This window comes from Apus apus, chromosome 5, assembly GCF_020740795.1.
Source record: "Apus apus isolate bApuApu2 chromosome 5, bApuApu2.pri.cur, whole genome shotgun sequence".
Classification (NCBI taxonomy): Eukaryota; Metazoa; Chordata; class Aves; order Apodiformes; family Apodidae; genus Apus; species Apus apus.
In genome coordinates this window covers 41,339,034-41,353,250 of record NC_067286.1, presented here as the reverse complement: position 1 = coordinate 41,353,250, position 14,217 = coordinate 41,339,034, and the positions used below count along the sequence as shown (strand labels likewise).

Here is a 14,217-nt window from a genome sequence, read left to right as displayed (position 1 = left end):
ATGATAAGCCCAAATGGGATTTAAAATTGTTTGTTTCTCATTGCTTTTCTTAAAGAGACAGCAATGTCAAGTTAGCCTTGCTGCACTCTAGATTTAGCCCCAGGAACCCAGAACACAAGTTGTTAGAACTGGGTTGCTTTTTCTTTGGGGTAAAACAAGGACTCCCCCAGATATGCACGGTGTGGCCCTCCTTGGTTAAACAAACCTAAATACATCCTAAGGGTTATTACACCCTCTTTCCTATTGCAGGAATCTGAGCTTGTTTTTAGATTGCTTGTTTGCAAATGAATTTTTGGGCTATTACTGAGAGTCTGGAATAACTCTCTTCTCTCTGCAGGGTGATCTAATCCACATACTTGTCCTGCATTATCCTGGTCCGGTTAACTTCTGTTTTGCCTGCAGCTTCCACTATCCGTGTGGGCAGAGTAGATTGTTCTGGTGGAGGAAGGATTTTTTGCAGGCAGTGAACTTTGTTACTGGCTACAACAAGTACTTAACCCACATAGAGAAGATACTGTATTTGTTCTGAAAATACAGTTGCATTCCTATGTAGTTTGCAACCCTTAAGGTGAATTGAAAAAAAAATAGAAGGGTTCTTATGAGGGCTTCATAGTCAAACTGAGGCCCTCTGTGCTATCCACTGGTTCTACATACAGGGGGACGTTGATAGTTGGCAGTTGTGGTTGTTCTCAGACTGATACCACAGGCAAGGGTAAAACTGAATAGTTTCCTTTAGGATCTGGTGCAGTGTTTCAGGCAAACATAGAGCCTTTAGAAAGTAACTAATTGGCTAAAAGTGATGCAACAGCTGAATTAAGCTAAATAGAAATAAAGCAATTTATCAGGGATGATGCTCTAAAATGTTTGTTGTCAGAATCTGTCAGTGAATAGCTCAAGTAAAAAGGCTTATCTAAATGCCTTTGATGACTAAGCTAGAAATAGAAAGGAGAATAAAGAAATTGCAGGAATGACCTGTGGAAGAGTTCTGCAGCTGAAATAAACCCATGTGGAAATAATGGTAGGAGAAGGAGTACTGAGCTGGGAAACAAAAAGCTGTATTGGAAGACTTGACCTAAGCAATTACAAAAAATAGCACGCTGAGGGTTTTTTGGAAACTTCTAATTATCGGGTGTGGTGGCTGCATTTATGTTAAAGGCTGGAACTGTGTTGTGTGTGTGCGTGTGCAGAGAAGGGACAAGGGTTGGTAGCTGCCCCTTCTCTGCTGCTACTGCGAGTGGGAACTTGCCCTGGAAACCGCTCCTGCTGTATCTCAGAGCCTCTTACCAGTGCCTACAGTGTCAGCGGTTACATCGTTCTCATGTCAAAGCTGAACTCACAGAAGTCTTAGGCTGTACAACAGTCAGTAAAGAGCCAGGCTCTGCCCAGATCCAGCACTGCCCTGACATGCCTGGGCCCTGGCTGTGCCTGTTGGGATGGCTGTTACTGGGAGGGAGGAAGCAAATTGTACCTTCACGTGAAGAGGTGGATGACATATCATCTGCTTTGTAGGCACAAAAATATTAAGGTTGCACTTTGCCATGTCTGACTTTTATTTAATTCTGCTTTTTTGTGAAGCTGAGCAATCACTACAAAATATAAATGGATACATTTCTTGTCTCTAGTTGTCTGAAACTGTGTTTGACTTGTTAAATGTTTGTCACAGCAGCACATTCTTGACCACTGTTTTCTGGGTTGTTGGTTTTTATACTTGTTTCTGTGCTTTTTCTAGACAACAGCAATTCTACTTTGCCTCAGTTTTCATTATCTGTCCTCTGTTAGGATGAGCATGCTTACTGAAACCACCTGGCCTTTTTGTTGATAAATGCTGAGTGCTCTCATGTCAAAGGGGAAGGAATTGGGGAAGTGTGGGGCTTTTTTGTCCCACCCAGCTTCCCAAATGCCCGTCTCTGTTTAAAGCTGAAGATTAATAAGCTGAATTAATTCATATTGAGACAATAATAAAAAAACCCACCCTAATAGAAGCTAGGGGCAGATGTGCATCTTCAAAGGCAAGGGTCTGGCATCTCACAGCTATGGCTCCTTCCTCCCATATCATAAAAAAACCCCTGCACATCTTCACTCTATCACTTTTGAAGAGTGATGGACATTCTACATTTCCTCTTCCCCTTCTCTCCCACTGTCCTGCCACTTCAGAAAGCTTTATAAAGCTTCAAGGTCACTAGTGAGTAGGTATGTGTATGAATCATACTGATTCCTCTTAAACTATTTCTATAGTACTGTGTTAACAGGGACATTGCCTTCATTTTCAGTAGCCTTTTATTAACTATTTCAATTTATTTTCACATTCTATTCATAAAGCAGCAAGCATCACTTTTGGCATGCAGAGAGATCCCCTGTACAGCTAAACAAGGACAAAGCAGCTGGACTTTTAAAATATGGTTCACATGATTTACTTTTATACACCTCTGAAGAGATTACTCAAGTTAGAAATACTTAAATTTAAAATTACTATTGCACAATGGAAATCACTTATTCACAATATTCATAGTTATTTAATTCTTTATTTACAAAATACTATCCTGAGAATTTTCTATTAAGCTTCAATTTGAGCAAAGTTGTTTATATATCTAAGTAACAACAGTTACTTAATGTAAGGAAAAAAAGCCACTAGAAGAGCACAGAAACAGTTCAGCACGCTGCTCAAAGGACTGTCAAGTTTCCTGTTGTGGGTCTGGTTGTTCTACAGCTGATGGATTTGGCTGAGGTGGCTCAACTCTGTTTTCAGGAGGTGGTGGTGGAGGCAAAAATCCAGGCCGTTGAGGTGGATAGTGAGGATATGATCTCATTGGAAATGGATTTCTCACTGTGAGAGAATCATAGTCCAGTTAATATTGTACCACAGGAACAAACATGCATCTTACTGCTCAGCAATGGCCTACCTGAACAATAATAACAAAGTAGACCTAGGTTTGGTGTTATGCCCCAAAAAGAAGGATGCTAGGAAACAGGACAAAACACTTTTCTCTAGTTACCTGTGACAGTCTCACACCAGTGAGTGTCTGTTGATGGGCTGCTGCTACCACCATCATCTTTGCTCTACTGCAGCAGCCCCTGGAAGGGAACTGTTCAGTTCTTCACAGGTTAATCAGAGAACAGCAGGGGGCAGGAAGAAGCCCCTCAGTCTGATACTTACAGCTTGCTCGCTGAAGCAAACTCCAACAATTAACAACTATATCTCAAATGCAGGCTTTTGTATGGACACTAGCATACCTCTAGTATGGTAGTTATACTAGCATACCAGTAGCATACTGAGGGGTCTACCTTGAAGATTTGTATACAATTTGCCTCCACAGGAGGAAAAGGATTAAGGTGAGCATCTACTTGCTTTCCTACCTCAAAAAAGAACCCTTTACATGTGTGTATGTGTACTTTGCAGCCAAAGCACTCAAGTATTGGTAAAAGCCTTTACCAATATGAGCAACTGTGAAGAAGAAAATGTACAGTGCAATCAACGTTCATTAGAAAAGAGGCTCCCAGTTAGCTGAGCTGAGAAGCAGTATGTACAAATCCTGATCTAAGTGTTCACCCAGTGTGGTAACTTGCTACACTTGTGTTCATTAACTTGAGGTCAATGCTGGCAAAAGCTACATACTTGGCAGTGGAGGGTGTGGAAGCCCAAAGTCTCGTACTGGAAAACATTCACGTGGTCCATACATGCCAGGGGGAGGAGGGGGAGGAAAAGGAGGTCCTCGTCTCATGAAAGGTGCTCTAGAATCCACAGGCATCAACGGAGGTCTGAGTGGAGGGAAAGGTGGAGGAGCAAACCCTGAACCGATGGCTTCACTTTCAGATGCCTGTGGATGATCAGGTAGCGAGTTCTGCAACAAAGCAAAAACAGGGAAGTTTAGCTTAGGGATGGGGATAAGGAGAGGGAACATCTCCAGTCCCATCAGGCCCACTTGATGCTGACTGTCACACTAGCCAGCAGGTAGTTCTCACTCTGCATGAGCTAGAGAGCCCTGCTCAGGATAATGCCTATGTGCACTGATCATCAGCTTGACGACAGTTTCTCCTTTTGCATTTTAATTAATTTTCAGCAGGGATTATATTAGTCACACATCAAAATGAATGCACAAGTGCTGATATAAAAGCATAGATACAACTTTGTAATTTGGACTGAACAGTGCAAGGTGACCAACATTACTAGAGAAATTCTCCTAAATATTTTGCAGAAAATTAAGGCCTCTTTAAATCAAGTTTCTGTTTAGCCACTTACGATAAGGTTAGAGTGATCTTTCATCCCATCTCCACTTGGTTCTGTTGGTGGGCTATTTTCTGAAGATGTTTGTCCATCTGTATGCAAAAGTTACACAAGTTATTCACTGTTGACCTTCCTGCCACCACTGATTGCAGAATCTTTTCCCGAATCAGGATATATAGCCAAGAAAAGAGAAAACAAAGTATCACTGTTCCAAGCAACTAACTGTTCCCCAGGCAGACAAATACAATTGAGGAACACAAAGCCAGGCCCGAGTCTTCTCCCCAACTTCTGCACAGATTGCAGATTTAACCAAAGTTTCTTGTGTCCAAATAAGGCTTTTTCTTTTTGTTTTGTGTTTTTTTTATTTTTGGGAAGTTACAAGTCCATTTTCCTAGTAATACACCTTAACATTACTGTAGCAGCTCCATTTTTCCTCTCCCTCCTTCTAATACTTTATTTCTTTGGGAAGTCCCATGCTAGGAATGACCACACTAGGAGGACGCTCTTGGCACAGAGCTCAACAGCAATACTATTCAAGTCTGGTAAAAACTGCTTCCTTCCTTAGTTGCTAAACTTCAAGGAGATTTCAAGAACTACACCAGTGGATAAGCACTTAGAAATAAGAAGAGTCATCCTCATCTTTGCTGTACTCACTTCATAAATTAAGAGATAAACAGGAACTTCAGTGTTTTCACCTTCTTACTTCCCTGACAACAAATATTTTTGGTAAATACTAGAGAAAATTATTGAAAGGGAATTGCCAGAGGAGAATCTGACTGGATATAAATATACTAATTATATACAGTCAATTTACTCCCTTCTTAAAAAAAAGCCAAACCCAAACAAACACATAAAACCAATCCCAAACAAAAAACTGACAAAACCACAAAGTTGAGTTTTGAAAAATACTGCTTTCTTACACTTCTGCCTGAATAAAGACAGTAACACTAAAAAGCACATGACGGAAACAGTACTTCTAGTAAGTGACAGTTTCCATCTACATGTTGTATTTCTTCTCCTTTGAAGCAAACCCCACTCTTTTCTCAATGAACAGGTATGTTCTCAGCTCTAAACCACTTGTCATTTTAAGCAAGCCTTGCCCTTTGTTGTAGATACTGTTAATTAACAATCTGAAGCATTTCAGCTGCTTATGTCACACAGAGGACATTCATGCCTTGATACTTAGATTGCACAACACTTGCAATTTTAAATCCTCACAAACTCTGTCAAGCTTCTACCTTTCTTTCTGAGACAAAGTTTTCTGCTCCAGGTACTTGCCTCAAGTTGAAAGTTTCTCAAGAGCCACCCCAGCTTGGAAAAAATTTATTTTTATTTAAATTTTATTTAATTTTATTATTTTGTTCACATTTTACTGAGGAAGTGTCTGTCATTCACTCTTTATAGTTGGAGTACTGTGAGACATGTTCCTGCTCTGAAGTCAGATAGTATGTGCTAGATGGGGTAGATTTTTTTAACTTGCTGGAGTCCTTTTTGCTATTTTTACAAATACTCACCCAAGTCTAGTGAAATTATGTGCCTCTAAAATACAACATTCACATGTGCTTACTGATCGGCTAAATGCTGGCAGCAAGGTTATACAAAACCCTGTTTCCAGTAAGTAGGATTTGAACTGCCCAAACATGGAATACAGCTTTTAAATTTTGTTTTCAATTGTTGCTTGCCAAGAGCTGAAGAAAAGGGTAAAAACGGATGCAATAAGTGAGTGCAAAGACAGCGAACCTCTCCTGTCCTTCTGTCAGCATCCAGGTGCTACAAGACAGACCTCAGTGGAACACAAAGAATTATCTTCCAGAAGAGAACAAGTCCTTCTTAAACCTCAACCCTCAAGCTGAAACGTAACTCCGTGTTCCCAGTTTTCACATGATGACACCAAGTAACAAAGATTCTCTCTCCTATTGCCAGCAACTGGGCAACAAAGATGGTAACTTAATAATAATAATTTGAGTAATACTGGGTGGCAAAGTTTCTGTTGTGAGTTTAATGGCTTCATCAGCCTGGCTGATGAATCAGACACGTGACTTACTAGGCATTAAATAAGGATGAAAACTGCTTAATAAGTATTAAGGCTTTAAGCTCTTAAACTGGTTTGGTGATAAGGTTTCAGTCACCAGAACTTTGCCTGTGAGCTTCTAGCTGTTGCTAAGTGTCACAAACTAGAATCTATGTAATTGGCCAATTTAAAACAAATGGCACTTGGGTCAGTAAAACGTTTAAGTTGGGAGCAACTGCACTGAAAAATGCAAAAAGCTACAAGTATGGTAAATAGTTTGAAGGAGACCTCAAAACCTTCTACTTCAGTATGCAAAGCCAGTGGATATTTGAAAATTTGGCTGTTATTCCTTCAGTCCTATTGACTCTAACTCTTTTTAACTTTACCAAATGTGGTATCGAAATGGAAATAAGGGTTTGTGATATTTAATGCTGTGGTTGAGCCTCATGGGAGGGACCAAAATGGACTCAAGGCCAATCCTGAGTGGTTAACACACAGAAAGGTAAAGGTGGACCATGACCACCACCACTCACAGAATCCCACCCACCTGACAAAAGAGACTGCTTATTGTTCATAACTGGGAAAGAATGCTTGAAAGCTAGCAGGTGTAACATCGTTTTTACACAATGGAACAGCAGGTCTGTGGTAGCTATAAAGTTGTCCTTTTACCAGGTCTTACAATGTACAGTCAACCTATACTGAGTCTCCATCTGATACTACCATAGAAGCAATTCCCACCTGTTCTGTCAAAAGACTGCACACTGTAAGTTCGCAGTTCTGCTGGTCCAGAAAGTCTTCCAGTATTTGGAGGATTAGGGAAAAACCTTTCTTGTCTTCGAGGAGGAAGAATAGCATCATTGTAAGGGTCACCTAGTATTGAAGAAATCACAAGACACATCAGTGAAGATTTATTCCCCCAATTCCATACCATTACTGACCAGCAAAATTCTCTGGATATCTTACACTCTGTAAATATGCAAAATTACTATTAATAATGGGGAGCAAACAAATCTTGGAAAACCCTAAACATAGAAATCCCACCAAGTATGTACTATAGCATTTATTTATAAGGAGCTGCAATTGAGAAAGTTCACAGTAGAATTTTGAAAGTTACCATTGCCTGAGTTGTCAACAGTGGGGCCTTGAAACACAGGGTCAGCCTAGCAATCAAGGTCAAGGGCAAATGATATTACTACATGTTTTAGGCCATTCTTAGAGAAGAGTGCTGTTTTCATAATGTTTCATAGTGCTGTCATGTGTTTTCACCATCTTCCTTGCATCAGATCTAGCAGCAATCATGCAGCTGCAGGACAAACTGTATCAGAGAGATCCAAGTGCAGAGAGGGGCTGAGAACACAGCTCAGGCCAAGGACACCAGACCTACCTCCCTGCAGTGTCCTGTCAGTAGATCAGCTCTGGCAAGTGAGAAACTGCATCTCGAGCAGACCTTTGAGTTTTATAATCAAGCTTTCACAGAGCTGTGTAACAACTACAATATTGCTTGCTGCATCTAATAATCAAGGTACTCTAATCAGTGTACTTTACCCAGTTTGGTTGGTTTGTTTTTTTAAACTTGTAGCATTCTTCTTCTTTATTACAGGTACACAGGAAGATTGTCCTTCCTCCTGCATTGCTCATTCTAGAAATACCAGTACTAACCTCTTTGATCCATCTCTGTCTTCCTCATATGATCATGCGCGATACAGATATTTAGCTGAAGAATTAAGAACAAGGACTGATCTTGTTTTGTAAATTATTAAAAAGGCAGTACCAACATGAAAATGTGTACCAAACAGGACAACTGTTTGGTACTATGGTACTCCTGTAACCTATATATTTATTTATTTATTTATTTGTTTGTTTGTTTGTAATGTAGTATTTGTCAACATTAGCTAGCTTTTATTTATTTAAGGCTAACTCTATCATCAAAACCTTTTACTTTCTCAGATCTGCTATTAATCATCCCGCTCAGGCAGGTCTTTTGATGCACTAAAACAAACCCCCAGTAAAATGATGAAACCAAACAGCTGATTGCACACTGATAGTACCAATATATATTTAGAAGGTAGCACAGAAGTGCAACAAAGGACAAAAAACCCTATTGTTAAAAAAAACCTTTCCAGTGTAGTTGCACATGCAGTTCCAAGAAAATATTTCCTTTTTTTAAGAAAAAAATACTTCAATGCTTCACATCAGTAACTCAATTTTTCCACAGACAGAATAGCTAAGCATATTTTTATACCTGGTGGAGGCAGACTTATCCTCTGTTCTCTGTCCCAGGGAGGAGACAGGGATCCAGTATCTGACGGTGGTCTGTGAGGATCAGTTAATCTATCAGAACTCGATTCTCCTCTTTCACTACCAGCTTCATACATGGCAGTTGGTCCTCTGGATCCTAAATGAAGAAATTACATAGCTCTTTATCCAGGTATTTTAAATCCTCTCTTATGGCTTTCTTCACTAAGTCTGAAAACAGTAAAATGAATCATGAAAGGCCAACACGGTCAAGATAAGAGGTGCATGACTCCACAGGATTCTCCACCTGTTTGCTGATGACCAGTTAGTTATGTCTACTAGAAGTGCTTAAAAGGTTTGTTTGGAATAAAAAATTCTTAGTTCTGTAAGAGAGCAATCTACAATACACCTGCAATTTCTAAAAAAGTAATTTTAAGAGTTTCAGTTTATTTTCATCAGACAAACTAGTGTCCTCGTGACAAATCTTCTCAATGCTAAAAAACCTGCTGCTAATGAAACGAAAAAATTAGCACACTGAGAGTTAATACCCCCATTGACAGAAAATACCCACATGGTTCTTTTCAATTCTTTATTCAAGAAAGAAAATAGGAGAAGGCAGGTCAACACATAACTGAGAGCAAGAGAAACTGTAACAATGAATAATTTTAGGTTGCAAACTTCCTTTAAAATAGATTTGGTCTGAAAAATATCAGAATTCTTGTATCATTCTCTAATTCTTTATCCTAAAATTCTTGCTAATATCACATCCTGAAATCCAGTTTTTACTCTTCCTCACCAGCATTAGCTGTGCTTCCATACACTGGACAGCTCAGTTTCATTACTTATTTTCTCTGTACAAAGAAATTGAAAAGTATGATTTTGCTTGTGCGTGGTAGAGCTATGGTTGAACATTCAATCTCAAGCTTTTCTGACAACAGAAAATTAATCAACTTTCATATGTACCTGGATATGCTTTTTACAAAGATTTAAAGTAAATTAATAGTCCATGTTGGTGTTTTAAAAATCAGTGTCGATTAGTGAAATCCTTACAGAACAGACATTTAGACATATTTCCTATGAAATAAGTATACGTTTCAACAGGTGTAACAGTAGTAGCAAATGAAACAGTAGCTTCTGTATTCCACCAAAATAAAAAATATGAAGTGCTTTTCTTCCCTTACAACCCATGACACCATGACTTGCTTTCACCTGCTCCTCAACATCTACATTTTACTCCTTATACACAACCTTCCTGGTCCCTTTTATCACAAGGGAAGAAACTGTCTCCACACATGACTGCCTCAAATTTAGAACAAAGGGAGGAAAACAATTTACTGAAGCAGTAACTTTTTAGTATCATGAGCCTCAATAAAACTGTCTCATTTTTTTGACAACACAGGTACTCTCTCCTGCTCTTGCTGACTATAGACCAAAGAGATGGAAATGACAGTATTCTTTCTTCAGAAAACTCATCAATTCATGTATACTTTAAAATCTTAAGTTTATTTCAGCAGAACCCCACTTGTCCAAGAAATAAAACAAGACTGATTAAGTCTGGCTTTTCACTTTTCTCAATCTATGTCTCTAAAGTGAATCCACTAACCTATTTACTAGTAACAACTAAATTTTCCATTGCACTGTTACACATCAGACAGCTTTAGAAGCAAGCTGAAAAACAGAGAGTTCATCCAATTAACTGTTAATATTGAGTCGGTCGTTTTAATACTTTTTGTCATCAGCAAGAGGAAAAGGTGCGACAGCTTTATAGTAGAGGAGAGAGAAATCCAGGATAGATACATTTTCAAGTTTAAGAATTGTACCTCTTCCTCCTCCTCCACCTGGAAGCATAGGTGAAAGCCTTAAAGGACCCTCCAATAAAGTTGGAGGGGAAAGAAAAGCTCTTGTTTCAGATGAAGGCCGGCCCATTGGTGAGGGTCCATATGGGGAATGCTCTGGAACAGTTAAAACAAAATACTCAAGTTCACAATTTTTAAGTTTAGCAAACTGTACAAAGTAATTAACTTCTCAGGTGAAGTTTAAAACTAAGGTGTGTAAGTGAAATGAAAATTGTGCTCTAATTACTAGGTGATATTCCCAGTCTACTCTCATTGATACCACAAAGGCTCTTAGTTTCAACAAAATACTCAACATGACCTAGAATCTCTTATGACCCAATTATTTTTTTAAATTACAGTTATACACATGGCCAAGACAGTTTTCAAAAAACTACGTATGTGTGGTCTTGAGAAACAAAACCATAAACCAAAACAATTAGGCTCTGTTTTACAATTTAATACTGTACCTCTGCCAAATGGTCTAACTGGAACATCAAGAGCATAAGGATCTTTTTCTAAAAGGTCAAGTTTAAATTCTAATTCGGTTAATCTGCAAATGAACAACAAAAAAGTAGTAAATAACGCAGAAGTGCAAAAGTTTTACTGAACTGCACTATTTACTCCTAGGCTTTCTACTTAAAGGGTTAATGAAGCAAGGTATTCTAGTCCCTAAATAAAAAGAAAAAAGCCAAAGGATGTCACAGAACTCTAAACTTAAGAATTCCTGAAAGTATTTCTTTATGTCACTGAATTTAAGCTGTAATTCAGAAGCTGAAGTGGCATGTTACATGTTACAGTGCCTCGGCCCCCATGAGTACTCTAAATTTCATTCCACATATTACTTAATTTCATACCTAAAGTTTCATCTCAGTCACCACCACCCCATCTGTTAGCTCTGTATTAACTTCTGAGATAAGCTGTAAAATCATTAGGCAACCCTGATACCCAGTTGATACAAACTTACTTAAAACAAACAAAAAACAAATCCCCAAAACCTTTGAGTTCTAGTACTACATTTTCTTTCTTGAAATGTTGCAAAACTTCACATAGTTCCTCAGTTCTTACTTTCTTGCATGGTATAATTACAAGAATGCTCAAATGACTCTCCCTCTTTTGGAATTCCAATTTAACAGTGTGCTCTCTCTGCCCTGTTTGGGCCACAATTGATTACCATAGGTCTAGAAAACACCAAATTGCATAAAATCAAAAAAATACTCACACGCCAAGTATTTGTTCAGAATCAGATCTGGAGAGCACTTACTTTTGTCTGTTATGTGCATTTTCTTTTTTAATATCATTCAGGTGTCTTTCTGCTGCTCGGGCTGTCAGCTTTAGGGAGAGATAAAAATCAGACATTTAGATACTGCTGTTTATTAATGAAATGCTTCATACATGTGACAGGTCCTAGATCCAAGACATTTTTTCCTATCTGAAGTGTGTGGATTGTATTTTCACAAGATGTCACTTACATATAAAGCATACAAAACAGAGCCTCACGTCACCAAACGACAACAGCAGCTCTACTACCCAAATTTTTGAGGAATGTCAAGGCTTTCCTGCAGGCTCTTAAAACTGCAGAAGTGTAGTTTGTTGGTTATAGCTGCTTTGAACCATCTACAGTAGTTCTACAATATTTAAAGTCTCAAATTTTATATAAGACAGTTTTATTTTAAAATCATATAGCTAAAAACTGAAACTATGACCACAAAGCATCATAGCTTTTAACAGGATCTTATACAGAGCATTCTGTGAAACCAAATAATGTATTAGTCAGGAGATATTTTAATGTTTCCTGTTTGGAAAATAAAGGTAAAAATGGATTTTGTAGCAACGTGCTTCGGAAACTGTCAGTGGAACATACTGTTCTCAGAGGACATGATGCCTTCCATTAGTAGATAAAAGGGATGAAGTGCATCCAGGGAAAATATTAAAATGGCATTGAAACAAGGCCAAAAGCTTTTATTATTAGCAAAATGTCACACATTTGTTATATTGTTAACATGTTATTCCAGCAGATTTATTGTTCTAGCGAATAATACTGTAATATCATTCAGCTGTACTCAGAGGTATCCAGCTTAATTATTCCAACTACTTTATATGATAGAAGTATGTTTAACATGTTTTGGTATATTTCTTAAAGAAATTAATATGTATAAAGGTGACAGGTTGAGTGAATTTTTCTTATTTGTTTTTAATATTAAAAAAGTGATAATGCAAGGTATTAAACTAATGGAAAAGGCAGAAGCACAAAGTTAAGAAAATTCAGTACTTGGAACTTACCCAATTATCATGAGCTTTTTTCTCATGTGAAGTAATCTGTGAAAGAGAGTCATTAGATCATTATTCATCTAAAAAAGAAAACTTAACATTGAGGATATGCTCTTATTCATAAACTTAATGTGTGGGTAATTTATAATGAGACAACTAAAAAAATTTAACTTTTTCATAAAGTTAACTAGTGATCTCTGCTACAAATTCGTGTTGGTCAAAACCATATGGCACTAAGAAGGGGGGGCAAACAAACAAAAAAAGGGAAAAAACCACCCAACAAAACCAAGCTGAATGCAGTATCACAACCTAGCTGGAAGTGGTATTTCAGTTGCAGTGACACCCCTCCTACCTGGCATCGATGGAAGCAACACAAAGCACATACCTGATTCTGGTAAGAACGAATGGTTCTTTCCAGCTCTTCTTCAAGATCCTTTGCTCGCTGTCTGTAACAGGATTTATTAGGATTTATGACATTGTAACAAAGTATGGAGGAAAGTAATTTGAAATACAGTAAACACAATGGTAATCACAAGACATAATTAAGATTTTTTTAATCCAAAAGAGATTGTTTCTTAGGCCGAGGGGATACATAAAAACTATAGTAGCAGTGGAAATTCTAGACCCCAGATTAGTGCAATCAGGAATGTGAACAGAAGCAACCAAAAAATCCAGCATCTCCCCAACTTTTCAGTATGTTTCCAATATAAAGGATATCCCTCCACATATGCCCTAACAGCCAAGCCAAGTATCTTTCATACTCAAATTTTTTAAGAAAGGAAAAAACATACCTTAGCATGTATTATTACATACAAGCTAACAGGTAACACACATACACACAAAACAAAGACACCGGAAGAAAACACTTTAACTTATACAGGTGTTTTTATTAATTCTCTATTGCTTATTGTTCACTTTGGAACAAGTGACTACAGCAACTAAAATCTGTAATTACCTGTAGCTGTTTAGTTCTTCAGCAGCATGATTAATTTTTTCATCTACTTTAGAAAGCTTTTCTTCCTTCTGTAGGCGTTCTCTCTCTTCTACTGTCAGCTTCCTTTAAGAAAAATCAAAAACTATAATTAATTCTGTTTCAAGTCAACAATTTTGTAGCTGATCTGTCAAGAAAAACTTCTCCAATTTTTTTGGTGTGATGAATACATGATATTTATCCAGATAAAAGAGTTTTATAAGCAACATATGAAGACACCTAAATAGCACTAGTTTCTGCTTATATTAGTTTATTCAGTTAATTAATGTTCTACAGGAAACAATTAATTATATTACCTAAAAGAAATCTAAAAGACAATCCATATTCTCCCCCCCCAAAAAAAATAAAAAGCAGCCACAATCTAAAATCCAAACTACACTAACGTTCACTGATTTGATCTGGTACTTTTTCAAATAATTTTCTGGAGAAGAAAAATGTTATTATTGGCTATTAAAACCATAATTATTGTGTAGAAGGTAATTCTGCAGAACAGAATGCTGCATACAGCCCTGCATGGATAAACTGGTCATATTCCTGGAAATAGCAGGTCTTAGCAATCAAAACCATCTAAATCATGGATCTTTTGAATATGATTTTAACTTATTTTCTGCTCAATCCTCATTCCCCACTTTCCTGTTTTCCTTGTTTAAACACA

General features: G+C 37.8%; 1 protein-coding gene across 5 annotated transcripts in view; it reads right to left on the bottom strand.

Moving 5' to 3' along the window:
- Positions 1–2,259: 2,259 nt before the first annotated feature.
- Positions 2,260–14,217, bottom strand: part of MIA2 (MIA SH3 domain ER export factor 2) — a 36,481-nt gene continuing 24,523 nt past the window's right edge. For 4 of the 5 annotated variants that reach the window (XM_051622391.1, XM_051622393.1, XM_051622396.1 and 1 more), the window contains 11 exons: positions 13,527–13,628; positions 12,957–13,017; positions 12,584–12,619; positions 11,565–11,632; positions 10,771–10,853; positions 10,289–10,420; positions 8,476–8,628; positions 6,972–7,103; positions 4,238–4,314; positions 3,614–3,839; positions 2,260–2,824 (listed from right to left, as the gene is read on the bottom strand). In XM_051622391.1, the coding sequence (XP_051478351.1) occupies positions 2,673–2,824; positions 3,614–3,839; positions 4,238–4,314; positions 6,972–7,103; positions 8,476–8,628; positions 10,289–10,420; positions 10,771–10,853; positions 11,565–11,632; positions 12,584–12,619; positions 12,957–13,017; positions 13,527–13,628 (1,222 nt within the window). In that variant the 3' untranslated portion in view covers positions 2,260–2,672. The remainder of the gene's footprint in view (positions 2,825–3,613; positions 3,840–4,237; positions 4,315–6,971; positions 7,104–8,475; positions 8,629–10,288; positions 10,421–10,770; positions 10,854–11,564; positions 11,633–12,583; positions 12,620–12,956; positions 13,018–13,526; positions 13,629–14,217) is intronic. The other variant, XM_051622392.1, reaches the window with a different exon arrangement.